The sequence below is a fragment of the Lycorma delicatula genome, chromosome 13, assembly GCF_047948215.1.
Source record: "Lycorma delicatula isolate Av1 chromosome 13, ASM4794821v1, whole genome shotgun sequence".
Taxonomy (NCBI): Eukaryota; Metazoa; Arthropoda; class Insecta; order Hemiptera; family Fulgoridae; genus Lycorma; species Lycorma delicatula.
Genome location: NC_134467.1, coordinates 14,941,415 through 14,956,650, shown reverse-complemented (window position 1 = coordinate 14,956,650; position 15,236 = coordinate 14,941,415). Strand labels below are relative to the sequence as shown.

Sequence of the window (15,236 nt, the reverse complement as noted above, 5' to 3'; positions counted from 1 at the left end):
CCACAAATTATGCTGTGAAGTTGGAAGTTGTGTCTCAGCACTAGATATGTTGACCGAAAATAAGAAGGTAAGTTATTTAGTTTATTTAGTTACATATTTTATTCAAAATGATATTTTTTTAAATTATAATTATAAATTATAAAGATTCATTATTTAAAAAAAATATATAATTATATATAATTTTTATTTTAGCACCTGGTCTTCTCATAGTACCAGAAATCTCAGAGGATGAGCAACACCTTCTTTCAAAATTAATAATAATATATTATATTTTTTTGTTTAGTTAATAAAAATATATTTTTTTACATTCTTTTTTATTATTGTAACAAGGAACATTCCAAATCTCTGAACAGTGAGGTTGCTCAGTTAAAATATACCATATATTTGTCCTTTAAAAAAATGGAGTTAAGAGTCTGAAGGATTTTAAAAGGTTAGGTAAGAACAAAGAATAGCACAGTAAATGTCTACGGAAATCCGACATTTTACAGAAAAAGGGATAAAAGAAAATGAAGTAAAAGAATAAAATAAGGAACGTATGTTAACAAAAGTTAACAGAACATTCACTTGTAATCCTAAAAATATTTCTTTGAAGACTAACTTTTTAAGGTAATAAAATATAGATTGTAGGAAAGCCGCAAATGAAAAAATGGGATTTCAAGTGTGATCTTTTATAGAAAATTAGAGAAATGAACTAATAAACTTTACGATGAAGATTTAAAAAAAATAATTAAGAGAAAGGTTTGTGGTTCAGAAAGTACCAGTGTTCGTCTTAAAACGCAACCCAAAAAAAAGTAACTGAATTTAAACAAAAATAATGTGCTGTATTTAATGCGATTAATTATAAATATTAAAATTATTTTGTGCAAAGCAATATTGAGATAAGATTTTTTTATAACAAATGTTGAAAGTATCCACCATTTTCATCAAAGCAAGCCTTTATCCTCTTTTTCATATTCTGTGCAAACTTTTAAAGGGTACCTCTTTCAATATATTGTAATTCTTGAATTACACTGGCTTTCAGTTCTGCATTTTATTTTTGAATATAAAATCTTTTAGATATCCCCAGAGAAAAAAATCTGTAGGAGAAAGATCAGGTGACCTAGCAGGCCATAAGCCAATCAATATTACTTTTTTACCAAAGAAATTTCTCAAAAGGTCAAGTGTTGTTCTTGCCGTGTGACATATGGCCTCATCCTGTTGAAACCATGAATATCTCTCATTAAATTCTAAATTTGCAATAAACTGTGTTAAAATTTCTTGGTAAAAGTCTGTATTAAGAGTATTTTCAAAGAATATTGGATCAATTACTTTTTGCCTGGAAACTGCATGCTACACAATTATTTTCTGTGGGTGTAGAGGTCATAGATAGTTGATGTGAGGATTGTTGGAGTTCCAGTAGCGATTATTCTACTATTAATGTAACCACTCAAATAAGACCAAGTCTCATCTGTAAAAAGTACATTATCAAACTACTTACTGATCTCTAGTACAAACTGATACCACTGACAGTAGTGGAGGTTAACAGCATAATCAACCGGGTGCAATTCATGTGATATATGAATTTAATATGGCTTTTAAAGCATTAAAGGTAGCTTTAAAGGCACTATACAGAGATATTACTTTTCATTGGGCAAGTTTTTATAAAGATCTGTTAGATGAGTTTAAAAAGCTTACCCTAACATCTTCCAATGTTTCAGGCTATGTTTCTAGTTGCAAACAGAACCAGTCTCTTTATATTTCTTTATCAAATAATTAATTGAAGATCTATTTGGTACATTCTTACCCGGGAACTGCAATTGAAAAGCTTCTTGGCACAAAACAAAAGATTTAGTTGTTAAATAATTTTCCGCAATAAAAATCTTTTCTACCATGTTCAAAACCATTCTTCTTAATAAAATACTTGGATAACCGTAGATAACTAACTGCTCATAAAAAATAAATAGAAAATTATATCAGGTGATTATAAAACAACAAAAATTGGTAGTGCTGCCAACATCTTCTCTGAAATTATTGTACTTTTCTAAAAAGTATTTTGCTAGGGTTGCATGTTAAAACACACACCAATATTTAGGCAATATATTAACTTATTCACTGTTATTAATTTTTTCTATATCCCCGTATTGATTGGCCAAAAATTAAAGTTTTAGTAAATTTTTTTATATATTCATATAAACATTAAAACTGAAAAAGTTACAAAGCTCTACCTATAGAAGGCTTCATCCTACTAATTAAAAGGAAACAGACTACAACTATTAAATACAAATCTTCATACCCATAAATCCGTTAATCTAGTCTCAAGATATTAAGCAAAACAATAACAGACAAAAAGCAAAAATATTAGGCTTATTACCTCTACTCCTGAATAAAATCATCAAATACATAAATATGATAGAATTATGTAATTATTACAAGAATATGTGTGAGTTCAGAAATGAGAACACTTAAAAACTTTTTTTTGACCCTGTCCCTTTATAGAGGTTTGAATAAGATCATATTACCAACGTAACAGGTATTATAATGTGAAAAAATTCATCTATAAAAATAAAATTTTGAGATTTAGGAATCTTGAAGTTTGTATCTTAATCAATTCTCCCTCTTAATCAATTATGACCAAAATTAAATTAAATCAATGGAGAAATCATAATGTCAAATTTCATCCAAATCAAAACATTCAGTCTCGAGAAATCAAACAAAAAACAGGCAAATATATACACATACAATCTTCCAAAATTTTTTAATGCTAAAATTGTGTTATTTGGTTAGGGAAGAGGTTCATAAATCATCAATATCTGCAAAATTTGACCCGATAAAATATTTTCCCTTAAATAATATATATTCATATAGCTATATACAATAATTATATAGCCAGGGAAATAATAAATCCCCGTATTTATTTTTCCAGATTTTTAAACATTTCTTCCAAAAGAAAATTTAAAAAATGAGAAATTTTCTTCACAACTATCTTTATACTGATTGTCAAATGTGCAGGTGTACCGAATGTCACACAAGAAGTAACATTTTTTATACTTAAGCAGGTAATTAAAAAGTAAACAAAAAATAATTTAAAAAAAACTTTTTAGCATAAAAGATTTAAAAGCAATGAAAATAACATTTTATTTGTCAGGGTGATTCAAAGAAACGGAAAATTAAAAAAATTAAATAACGTTAATGAAAAATTTTTTTTAGAAAATGAATTTTATTTCATGTAATTGTAGAAATGTTGCCATTTTAGGATATATACATTTTAGTTTATTTTTTAAAAATGACATCTTCCAGGTGACCTCCTCTTCTACGTAAACACTCATAAAGTCTCTTCGTTAAATTGTTCATGGTTTGACGTAACATCTCAACTGGAATTTCTGCAATTGCTTCTCGGATCTTTGCCTTCAGTTCTTCCGTTGTAGCGGGTCTACTGTGGAACGCTTTGCTTTTAAGGTGACCCCACAAAAAGTAATCACAAGCTGAGAGATCAGGCAATCTGGGAGGCCATCTAATGTCACCGTTTCGTGAAATGACACGTTGTCCAAACAATCGGCGCACAGCTGCCGTCGATATTCGTGTGATATGTGACGTTGCTCCGTCTTGTTGAAACCAAGCTCTGTTAAGAATCGGTGGAAATCTCTTTTCTTGTTCCACAACAAAGGTTTCAAGCATGGCTACGTAACGAGCTGACGTCACTGTAATCGCAAGACCGTTGTCATCCTCAAAAAAATAAGGGCCTATAACACTGTAAGATGACATAGCTCACCACACGGTCATTTTCTGGCCGTGCAACGGATGCTGGTGTAGCAGCGTAGGATTTTCTTGTGCCCAGTATCTGAAATTTTGCTCGTTAACAAATCCACTGAGGTGGATATGCACTTCGTCTGACATCCACAGTTCGTGAACAAACTCTTCATTATCGTTTATCTTCTGAAGCATTACATTACAGAATTGTGCTCGCACAACTGCATCGTTCGGTTTCAGTTCCTGGACGATCTATAACTTGTACGGATGGAATTGCAAGTCCTTTGCTAACATTCTTCGAACGCTTGAACTATGCGATCATAAAGATGCTGAGAGACGACGGATCAACCGATGTGGACTTCGTGTGACAGCATCTTGTAAAGCTTGAACATTCTGTGGTGTACGGACGGTTCGCTCACAGCCTGGAGGTTTTTTTTCATTGCCGAACCGGTTTCCTCAAAATTAGATATCCATGTTTTAATTGCATGTGCTGATGGAACACGGTCGTGCCGTCCCAGATTAAAATGACAGCAAAATTCTCTACATGTCATTGTTTTTGTAAAACGCTTTGATAGCAAATGCACGTTGCGCACCACTCCAAGGATCCATGACAACTAAATGGCAGGTTAGGTTAGAGAGGCTGGCGCCACTTATCAAGTGGTACCAATCGCTCACGGCTACCAACACAACTTTCAAAATTTCCCGTTTCTTTGAATCACCTATATATAAACATATACATATAAAGATTAAATTAACAAGATTTAAGATACTTATTTACTGAATTTAAAACAAGAAAACAGAATTATTTTTACACTTAGAGCAAAAAAAAGAAGAAATATTACTTTATGCTAAAAGAATATAAACAAACAAAAACAGTATATCAACAAAGAACAAGGCATTCTGAAGTTACATTTCATAAGCAATCTTAAGGTCACAGCATGTATCAAAAAATTAATAGTGTTACTTTTGTTAAATGTTATTTTGTTAACTGTTATTTTTTTTAAATATATGAAAAAAATGGGAAACATACTTAGATCAGTTAACGGTTGACCAGTTCTAGATATTAATTGTTGTATTTTTTCCTCTAGCATTGACTGTCTTGACTGAGATTGTTGTTGCTGATCATTTACAGTACGTCTTAAGGTGGCAACTTCTTCTTCAATACGTCTACGACCTTCCAGTAACTCATCGCGTTCACCTCTTGCTTGCGTCAAAGCAGATTCTAAATTAGCAATTTGTGCCAAACTTTCTCTTTCTAATTCTGATAAACGGTCATGAGCCTTCATAAAAACAAAATAAAAAAAATATCAAATAAACATGTTATAAAATCTAATAAAATATTTTTATTCCTTAACAATTAACATTATGGTTTAATCGCAGTAGAAATGTACACAGAGGGTTTGATAACTCCTCAATCAAATGCACTGTAAATCTTTAAAATAAATATAAAGATTATAATTAAACAAAGACAAAAAAAATTAAAATGAGTTTACAATGTAAAAATAAAAAAAGTTGTTATAGATAGTATTGTATTGATAGGCTTTCAGAGTTTTAGGGTAGATCAATGATACAGCTCTGATTTTCTAATCAAAGATTGTTGATCTGAATTTGGCTCTTTGATACATTAAAATGTATTAGTTTCTTCCTATCAACCTTACTATTAATTGTTACCTCTTTTCATTTAACACATTCACTGCTGGGTTTTAATTTGTGTATTAAGCCTACTTGCTGAATTATTTTTTTGTTTTTAACTCATTTATGTGAATTATCAATACTTATGTCTTGAAATATAAGACATTTAAAAAGCATGACTATGCGCCCACATGTGGTACACACACAACATAAAAAAGCAATGGGTTTTGTACCATCCACGCTGAACGCACGCGTATTTGTAAACTTCTTACTTGTTCATACTGGCAATTTATGTTAAATAATTTTCTAGTCTTTTAATTGGATAAAAATAATTTATTCATTTTATGAAAAAAGAAAGACCTAAGTTTGTAGATTTTATTTATAAAAAGCCTGTGTTAAATTTACGTGCAATAAATCCTCAATTTATTCTGCATATCAATAATTGATTTACAATTTTTTGAAAATTCAAGAATAAAACAAGAAATTCTAAATCAATTATTGACATACAGAATAAATTGAGAATTTATTCCATGTAAATTTAACACAAACTTTTTATAAATAAAATCTACAAACTGAGGCCTTTCTTTTTTCATAAAATGAATAAATTATTTTTATCTAATTAAAAGACTAGAAAATTAGTTAACACAAATTGCGAGCATGAACAAATAAGAAGTTTACAAATACGCGTGTGTTCAGCATGGATGGTACAAAACCCATTGCTTTTTCATCTTCGGTATGTACCACATGTTGGCGTATTATAGTCATGCTTTCTAAATATCTTATATTTCAAGACATATAAATATTGATAACTCACATAAACGAATTACAAACAGAAAAATAATTCAGCAAGTAAGCTTAATACACAAATTAAAACCCAGCAGTGAATGTGTTAAATGAAAAGAGGTAACAATTAAAAGTAAGGTTGATAAAAAATCAAATTAATAAATGTTAATGTATCAAAGATCCAAATTCAGATCAACAATATTTGATTAGAAAATCAGAGCTGTATCATTGATCTATCCTAAAACTCTGAAAGCCTATCAATACAATACTATCTATAACAATTATTTTTATTTTTACATTGTAAACTCATTTTATTATTTTCTTTCTTTGTTTAAATAATTTTTATATTATTTTATTTTAAAGATTTACAATCCCTTTGATTGACATAAACAATTTTTGGTAATAAATATACTTGCACAATATCTGGATAGACATGATTCTTTATGATGATAAAGCTAAGATATATTTAGTTGAATAGAGATACAGATGCATAGATCTTTATGCTGTAATGATTATGAAATTTGATTGGGTTTATTATCAGATTTAATATTTAAATGATGATGTGTATAAAAAAGATGCTGAATTTAAAAAAAAAGATTATATAAATTTTTAAGTATACTAAGCTTTTATTTTGGTGTTTTTTAGGTGGAATTATCTTAATAAATATGTACACGATCTGTTGAAAAAATAACCAAACTTTTCTAAAAAAAAATTTTACTAAACATTTAGTAATTATAAAATTAATCTCCGTTAAAGATTTCTCCTTTCTGTTGCACAGACTTTTCCCAATATCCCTTCCACTTCAAAAAGCAGTTCTAAAATGTACTTTTGAAATAACCTTCAATGCATTCTGCAAATATACTTTTATGGACTTTATTATCACAAATCTCCATCAATTTAATGATAACTCTAATTTTTCACAAAAAAAAAAACCGGCAGGCCCTAGCTTAGATGAGTACAGTGGGTGAGGGATGAAAATGAGCAATATTTTGTGCTAAATTCATGAATTAGCAGCAATGCATAGGCTGGTACATTTTCATAGTGAAGGAATCAAAAACTGTCACATCTTTAATGTCAAAAAAGATTATCAACATCAAAAGTTTGTTCTTGAACAACTGTTGTGCACCTTTTTCTAACAAACTGTAATAACTGAAATCTGTTTTTGACAATGTACCTAAACACTGCAATCTCATCGCTGGTAGTCAAAAAAGTTCATCATTTGCACGATTCAAAAATTCCTGACAACATAAAATTGTCTTTTTACCTGTGTCAAGAGTTTTGGAGCGAACTTGGCAGTGACATGATGAATTACTAATTTTTCAGTTCATATTGCGTGGCCTGAACCCATCAAAATTCCAGTCTCTTCTGCTATAAATATTATGAACTGTTCACAAATCCTATTTCATGAACTGTTAAGCATAGATTTTATCTAATCAAATCGTTTACTTGGGCAATTGAAATGTATTTATTGACATTAATGGCCTTCCTGGACAAGCATAATCTTTTAGACCCTCTAAACTTGACAACACAACACAGTCATCAGTTTGGCCTCTGTCAGAATGCAACTGATGCAAATGCTTAGGCAGACATTTCAGTCAGTGTATTTACAAAACCTACTACCGCCTTCGTATGGCCTCTTCCAACCACGACCACCAACCATAACTTACAACCCTTATCAAATTAACTGATTCACAGAAGCTCGATTGCTGCATCTTCCTCTAACACCAAAGGTTTCAAACAAAAACTCTTTCAATATCTAATTTCAATTAGACTATACACTCAGATCATTATTTGATTAAGACTTTAAACACCAAAAATACTATCTTTACAACCTCAATATTTGAACCATGCATGGCATTATGTACAGCATAAAGGGTTCTCTCTCTAAGCCTCTTAAATTATTTTATGTTTCAGTAAAATTTCTACCAAGCAATATAAAATTTCACTGCAATTTTGTGATTAATTTTATCCTTGTAAGTCACTAATTTCAAAAAATCATCAAAGACACTAAACAACATCTAATTTGAATGAATACTACCCAAAAACTAATCAACATACATATTAGGGAATAATACTCGGGAATAAGCAATGATTATATTAATAATTTATGATTTATATAAGCAATATTGTATGAGGATATTCATGATTATGAGTTACATCAAAATTAATCGTAAAACCAGCAAATATCCACTTGCAAACAAGTCATAAGAAAATAAAGAATAAAGAGGTTACATAAATAAATAAATATATATATGTATAATAGTACATACATGACCCAGCTCATCTTCTAATTCAGAAACTTTTTCAAGAGCAGCAGTCTTTGTTTCACTATCTTCCATTAACGCAGCAACATCAAAAACATTGTCTAAATATGCAAGTATTTGAACCTGAAATAAATTTTTTTAAAAAGTACTTATAGTAATTAATTACAACAGACAAAAACAATAATTATGTTATACAACAAAAAATATGTTATATGGAATATAAATACCATAAAATACATATAATTACAAAACTATTAAGTGCTTGTATCACAGCTATTTTTTTTCTGCGTTTGAAAAAAAATTCAACATGACACATTAACTCTTGGAAGTCACATTTGTCTTTTTTTTACATAGAACAAATCTGCATGACTTTTTCTTAAGTGATAAAACTCATGTAAGGAAATTTTACAATTGTGATAAGTAGCAATTTTTTTTAAACCGGTCTAAATTGTCCAGTTACTATGGACCACCATGTGCCGAGAAGCCCAGGATTCAAATCGTTAAAAATATTACTCTAGTAAAGAATCTTTAAAAAACGTCACTAATTTAAAAAACCTAAACCTTGCTCCATTTTTTAATATGTACATAAATATTTGCTCAAACAATTTTCATTAAAACCTTCTGAATTGTGAATTATTTTTTATATTATTTAATACTCTCATATATTATATTTTTAATAATTCTAATTAATCCTAATTATTTTTTATTTTATTATTAATTATGCATTCAGAATGATGGTCTGATCAAGATTTTACCATGGTTTCCCTTGATCCATCCAGGCAAATGCTATACCACTTCTATTTTTTACAAGGGGTAGCTTACCTATATTCCTCATGTAATTTATATAAATATTATTATTTATCAATAAAAATAGGAATTTATCTATATATTTCTTTATCAGATTCCTAACAATGTTGAGCACCACAGATTTCTCGTTTTTTTCTTCTTTTTTTTATGTACTTATATGCACTAAATCTTCCTTTATTCTGGTTTAATTTTTTTTTTACATTCACCTACATATCCTAAATTGCAATTATTATCTTCATAAATCATTTTATAAATGTCAGTTTTTTTAATGAATATAGTTTTATCTTGTGTTTCCAAGGATAGAGGCCAAATTCCTACGTCTAGCCACAGGTAATATTAAAGTTGTGATTTTTTTAGAAATCGCTTTTACCTTGCTGTTATATGGAAAGTAATATGTAATTTTGGTTTTACCTTTCGTGCTTCTCTGTTCAGTTCTAAAATATATTAAAATATTGCTGTAAATATTAAAATTCTTTTATCAATTTTTTCTATATGCTGTCAGTGGTTTCTATACTAAAATATTAAATTCATGTTTTATCTTTAATAGTAAATCCATCTCTCTGTGATAATATCTTACACCAAGAATGTTCTAACAGGTGTTTCAAAAAGGACATAACCCTAAGATTAAAGAAGTCACGAATACGTAAATTTTATTTCTCCCTACACGACAGTTGGCAACACTGTACTCAAGATTAGTAGCTCAAAACATTTGAAATATTCTTCTTATACCAGTGCTATACCAGTATAAATTTGTCTCTATTGTATTAACTATCTCGTTTTCCAAGCACAAATGTGTGTTTTCATTATTGATTCTTATTACATGTATAAATCTTACAAATGAGTGAAAGACGAGTTTCAAATAAAATTTTCCAGTTCTTCAGTTCTTAATAAGTCAACAATATTGCATTTGATTAATAAGTTTTGTGAGACTAAGAGTGTACATGATCGGAAAAGTACAGGTTGACCATCACTGTTAACAGTAAAACTTCTGGAGGATGTGAAAGAACGTTTGACTCGTTCACGCAGAAAATCGCTCAGAAAGTTATTTTCACAAACCGGGTTTTCACTATTATTTATTCACTATTTATATATTTATTCACTAGCTTTCAGGGCTACTAAAACATAACAATTGCATCAGTTTCGTTCAACTGAACAGAAAGAAGCAAACCACTGAAAATGTTTATAGTATTGTCGTTGGTTTCATTCTCTTGTGGATGACAATGGTACTGAAATTTTGGATCATGTTTATTTCAGCGACAAGGCATGATTTCACTCGGATAGCTACATTAACAACCAAAACTGCCAAGTATGGGGCGCTGAAAATCCTCACGCGTTTCATGAACGATCATTACATGCATGTAAAATTATTGTTTGGTGTGTGATCTCCTGGAGCTGTGTAATAGGACCTTTATTTTTTTATAAATCTGTAGATGATGTGGTTTTACAACTTAATGCAATGTTCATATTAGTAATGAAACAGTGGATATAATACAGGAATTTTTTGGCCACCGTTTGATATCAAAAGGGCTGTGATCTCCAGATCGTACACCATCAGATGTTTTTCCATTGGGGTATTAAAAACGTGTAGTTTTAAAAACAATCCTCACACACTTGATGAGTTGAAGGCTAACACTGAAAGTGAGATTTCAAACATTACTGAGCAAACATTACAAAAAGTGGCTGCAAATGTTATGAAATGAGTATCAACCTGCATCGGGATTACAGAAAATCATTTTGAGTTATTAAAGGTAATTTGAATATTATTGTAAAAGTATCTTATTAACAATAATATTTTTTGTAATAAATTCATGTTGTCAAAAAAATTGGTTGCGTCGTTTTTGAAACACTGGTTATTTTTGTATTTATAATAATTTTTATAATTCCATTCTGATAATAATAACAACTTAAATATTAACACCTGCTTTATGAAACAGAAACTGTCATTCACTATGGCTTTTAGATGTAATTCAATATAAATGAGTTTGGGTAAATACTTTTAATAAAAAACTTTTTCCTACACTTTTAATCTTAAAAATTTGAGAAATTTATATTGCATTTTAAAGGTATGAAAATAGTATGTACTAAACAATTGATATTCTGATGAATATTATTTGAGTTATAAAAAATTAAATTCAATAAAAAGTACATTGTTGAATTTTTTCTTGCAAAGCATTATAATTCTATAATTATCATGAAAGGTAGAAAAAGATTTATTAATACAAAAAATTATATAAATTTAGATTTACTGAATTAAAAAATGAATTCAATCTATCTTAAGCTAGTTTCAAAAGTGATTAACAGTATTTCTCAAATCTGGCATAATGACTGGATTTGTACCCATGGACCTCCTTGTTCAAAAGAGAGGAAGATGTACCAAGGGCAAGTAAGGTAGATGTAAAGGCATCGCTTGTTCACAGGTGATAGGAGAGAGACAGATCAGTCGATGAAGGGTAGATGAACCTACAGACTGATCCCAGAGCTCTGGTGGTAGCTGGACCGTAAAAACGGAGAACTGGACTACGAGTTGACCTAGGTCACGGTTGTTTTAAAGCATATCTGTGCACACAAGTATTGTGATCCTATGCCGAATATGATTGCAGAGAGGAGAATACCACAGAACAAATGGTGTTCAAATGCATTCAGTTCTTATAACATAGGAAAGCATGCTTGAGAGAATTCAGCATGCTTACCCAAAATAACATCGTGGGAACTATGCTGCAGACTGAATGGGCCACATGGTGTCCATAATGTTGGTTAAGATCATCCGTACAAAGATGACGGAGAATCATTCATCTCATCCTCTGAAGTAATGCTTAACTGTGGACTCGGAGGTTAAACAAAATAAAAAAAAAAAAAGATGACGGAGAAAGTGCAGAGGTGAATAATTCCCCTGAATTATTCACCCCTACGATCCTTCCTCCCCCGGGGGGGGGGGGGGACTCCTTACCTTAGGGTTCATATTAAAGTAGATCCATCCTTGTGATGAAGTAATCGATCAAAAAAAAAAAAAGAAAAAAGTACCTCTTAAATAACCTTGACAGAGAAACATTAAAAAAATTTTAATTTAACAAATGTTCCCATCTCAAAACAATTTATTTATCAGTTATAAGACCACTACTTGGAGTGTAATAATGGCCACTTTTAAAACTAATTGTGAAAAATAATGAATGGCTACCATATTGGTTAGAACAAAGTTTTTTACTTCAAAATTTCTGTTTTTCAAAATCATTTAAAATGATGCCACAACCCTACTCTTTCTGTTTAACATTTTTTAGTTATCTTTCATGACTGGTTGAGGGTGTAGTGGTCTTATACAAAAATAAATAAATTAAAAATATATATATATATAAATAATAAATGTTCAGTATTTTTAAATTTCTGATTATTTCTTAAAATTTTTATGTATGTTTGCAGAGTTACTTTGAGGGCTAGTAAACTTTATAAGCATCCTATACAAAATTATTCTATAAAAATCCAAAATTAAGGATTGAAGAGGACAAAAAATTTTTAAATATCTTCAAACCATTGTTTTTGTTTATATTCAATTTAACTTACATGAAAAGAATGAGACAACTAGAGGAAATTCTTTAAAAATAGAATTGTTGAAATTGATCATTTAATAAAAAATAATAATTTAAAAAAATAAATAAATAAAATAATAATAATAATAATAATAAAAAATAAATAAATAAACAGTCTCTTCTAATCCCAGGCAATATTGGAATATGATTGTTTAGGACAATATTGACAGAGTAATAAATAATTGTACAACTGCTAAAATCCAATAAAAACCGTAAACAGTGTCCAAAGTAATTAACACAATCGCCAAGATGGCTTTAATTACACTGTTGTAAAAAGATTAACTATGTGGGATAATTTTAAAATGCCTTTATAATTCATATAATTAATTTATAAACATAGTAGGATGTTCAAACACAGTCTGTGATTATTCTTGAAATTTTGTTTGTTATTATTTGATTTGTTCTATTACAATTAGTAATTACTTATTTCATTAATTTAACATTTATTTTTTTGATTTCTTTTATCTAAAAAATATTGATGGAAAAAGACACAGTAAATGTTTTAAAAAATTTTTATTTATTAAGTTAGTGATAGTGAAATTATATTAATTATTTATAACAAGAGAAATAAACTAAAACAAAGGGTAAATTTAATAAACTAAAAACTACTACGACCAGCGGCAGTCCTCTGCCACTCTGTAGGTTGACTGTTCCTTTCCATTCCCTCACTTTTCCTTATCCTATATTCCTTCTTCCTTGGATCAAATGCCATAGAAATCCAGTCAATCGCCCTAGTCCATGTCTCCACCTTCCGATAGTTTACTTTTTTCTGAAGTTTAATGAGATAGTAATACTCTGGAATTCTCTAAGGATTCTGTATCCTATCTGGAAGTTAATAAAAAAGCAAAACTATTGGCTGAGTAGGCCGATCTGTCAATCCAGAACTTCTATCTCCAATTCCTGGTTAATCAGTTCATCAACCTGAAGAAGGCACACGAATCTAATCTCTCTTAAAATCTAACCAAACTATTTTAGATCATTTTTTTTTGCAAAATAATTCCTCTATCCAACTAACTTTATTTAGTTAGATTGTTTTTCTGCAGAATATTGTTTAGACATCCACTCTTTGTTTTTAATTTTCTTCTGTGTGATGTTTATAATTCCTATAACTCGTTGATTTATATAGGTAAAGACAATATATGTCTGTTTTTAAGGTCGTAATTGACTGTGTAACCGTGTCTGAAGAACAATAATCTTGAATTTAAGGTAATAATAGCAGAATAGGTCTCTATAAGAAACTCACCAAAGGAAATTAAGTCAATAATAATCACAATAAGGCATTCTGATGTTAAGATCTCAATTTATGACTGCCTGGTTAATGACTGAAATTCAGGCACTGATTAAGTTATTATAGGAATGTTTTATGTATGGAGAAGTCAAAGATACTGACTTCAGGATATAATGTTCCAATTCTCAGTACGAATGGATTTTTTTGTCTACATTCCTGATCTATAAGATTTTACATGATATGTTACAATGTACATACAAAATTCATATAAGTGATATTTAAGTATAAAAACAGCTTTATACTGAGAGGTATTTGCAGGCAAAAAGAAATGGGGTTCAACACAGTTAAAAGAAATCTGCATTATAGTGGGTTTTTAATTTCTGTCTGCCATCTTGGATCTGTCATATTGAATCAAACTTATTTTTTTTTAAATAGAAAGGTGGACAAATGATATATGATTTCGATTAAAAATTTTACAAGAAAAAAATGGTGAAACCTTTTTTTCTGTTAATGCCTTCGTTACCAAGCTATAAGAATTCAAAGTACCAATGACGAAAAAATTGTGTTAACAATAAAACAAGGTAAAATGCGCTGCGTAAATAATTTTATTGCATTTTATATTCATAATCCATACAATAATGAATTTTAAACTATGTAGAACTCCATTTGTTTCTGCCTCCAAATACCTCTCAGATATAAAGTATAAAACTGTTTTCATACTTAAATATCACCCGGTATGTAGTACCCAAAAAATTCTAATTTTTTTATGGCCAAAACTACCTAATAAATACCTAATAGAAAATTAGGATAGTTAAAACAAGTTACTTACTTTTAGTTCCTCACTTTCAGTGTGTTTTAATTTTTCTAAATACTCGTCAAGTCCAAGTTTAGTAAATTCATATTGTAAATGTACTCTGTAATTCATATCTTCCACAGAATGCACAACAATATTAACAAACTGTACACACGCAACCTAAAATAATAAACAAATAGAAAAATAAATACTAATTTATATAAAAGTTATAGAAAATTTATGAATATTATATCTATAAATTTTTTTATAAATACAATATAAACAATAAAAAAATGTATATAAGGTGTTTATAAAATATTGAGACTTAAATAACTTTTCAACTGTTAAATATATCAAAATAAAATTTAGCAAATTCTCCTATCTTGAAAATAGTATTTCTTGGAATGAGAATAACACTCTAA

At 29.3% G+C, this 15,236-nt stretch overlaps 1 protein-coding gene across 1 annotated transcript in view; it reads right to left on the bottom strand.

The window, feature by feature from the left end:
• The window catches only part of Frl (formin-like protein), a 289,290-nt gene that overhangs the window by 30,992 nt on the left and 243,062 nt on the right, over positions 1-15,236 (bottom strand). The window contains exons 9-11 of the mRNA XM_075381411.1: positions 14,851-14,994; positions 8,412-8,528; positions 4,757-5,006 (exon numbers count right to left, since the gene is read on the bottom strand). Coding sequence (XP_075237526.1) covers positions 4,757-5,006; positions 8,412-8,528; positions 14,851-14,994 — 511 coding nt within the window. The remainder of the gene's footprint in view (positions 1-4,756; positions 5,007-8,411; positions 8,529-14,850; positions 14,995-15,236) is intronic.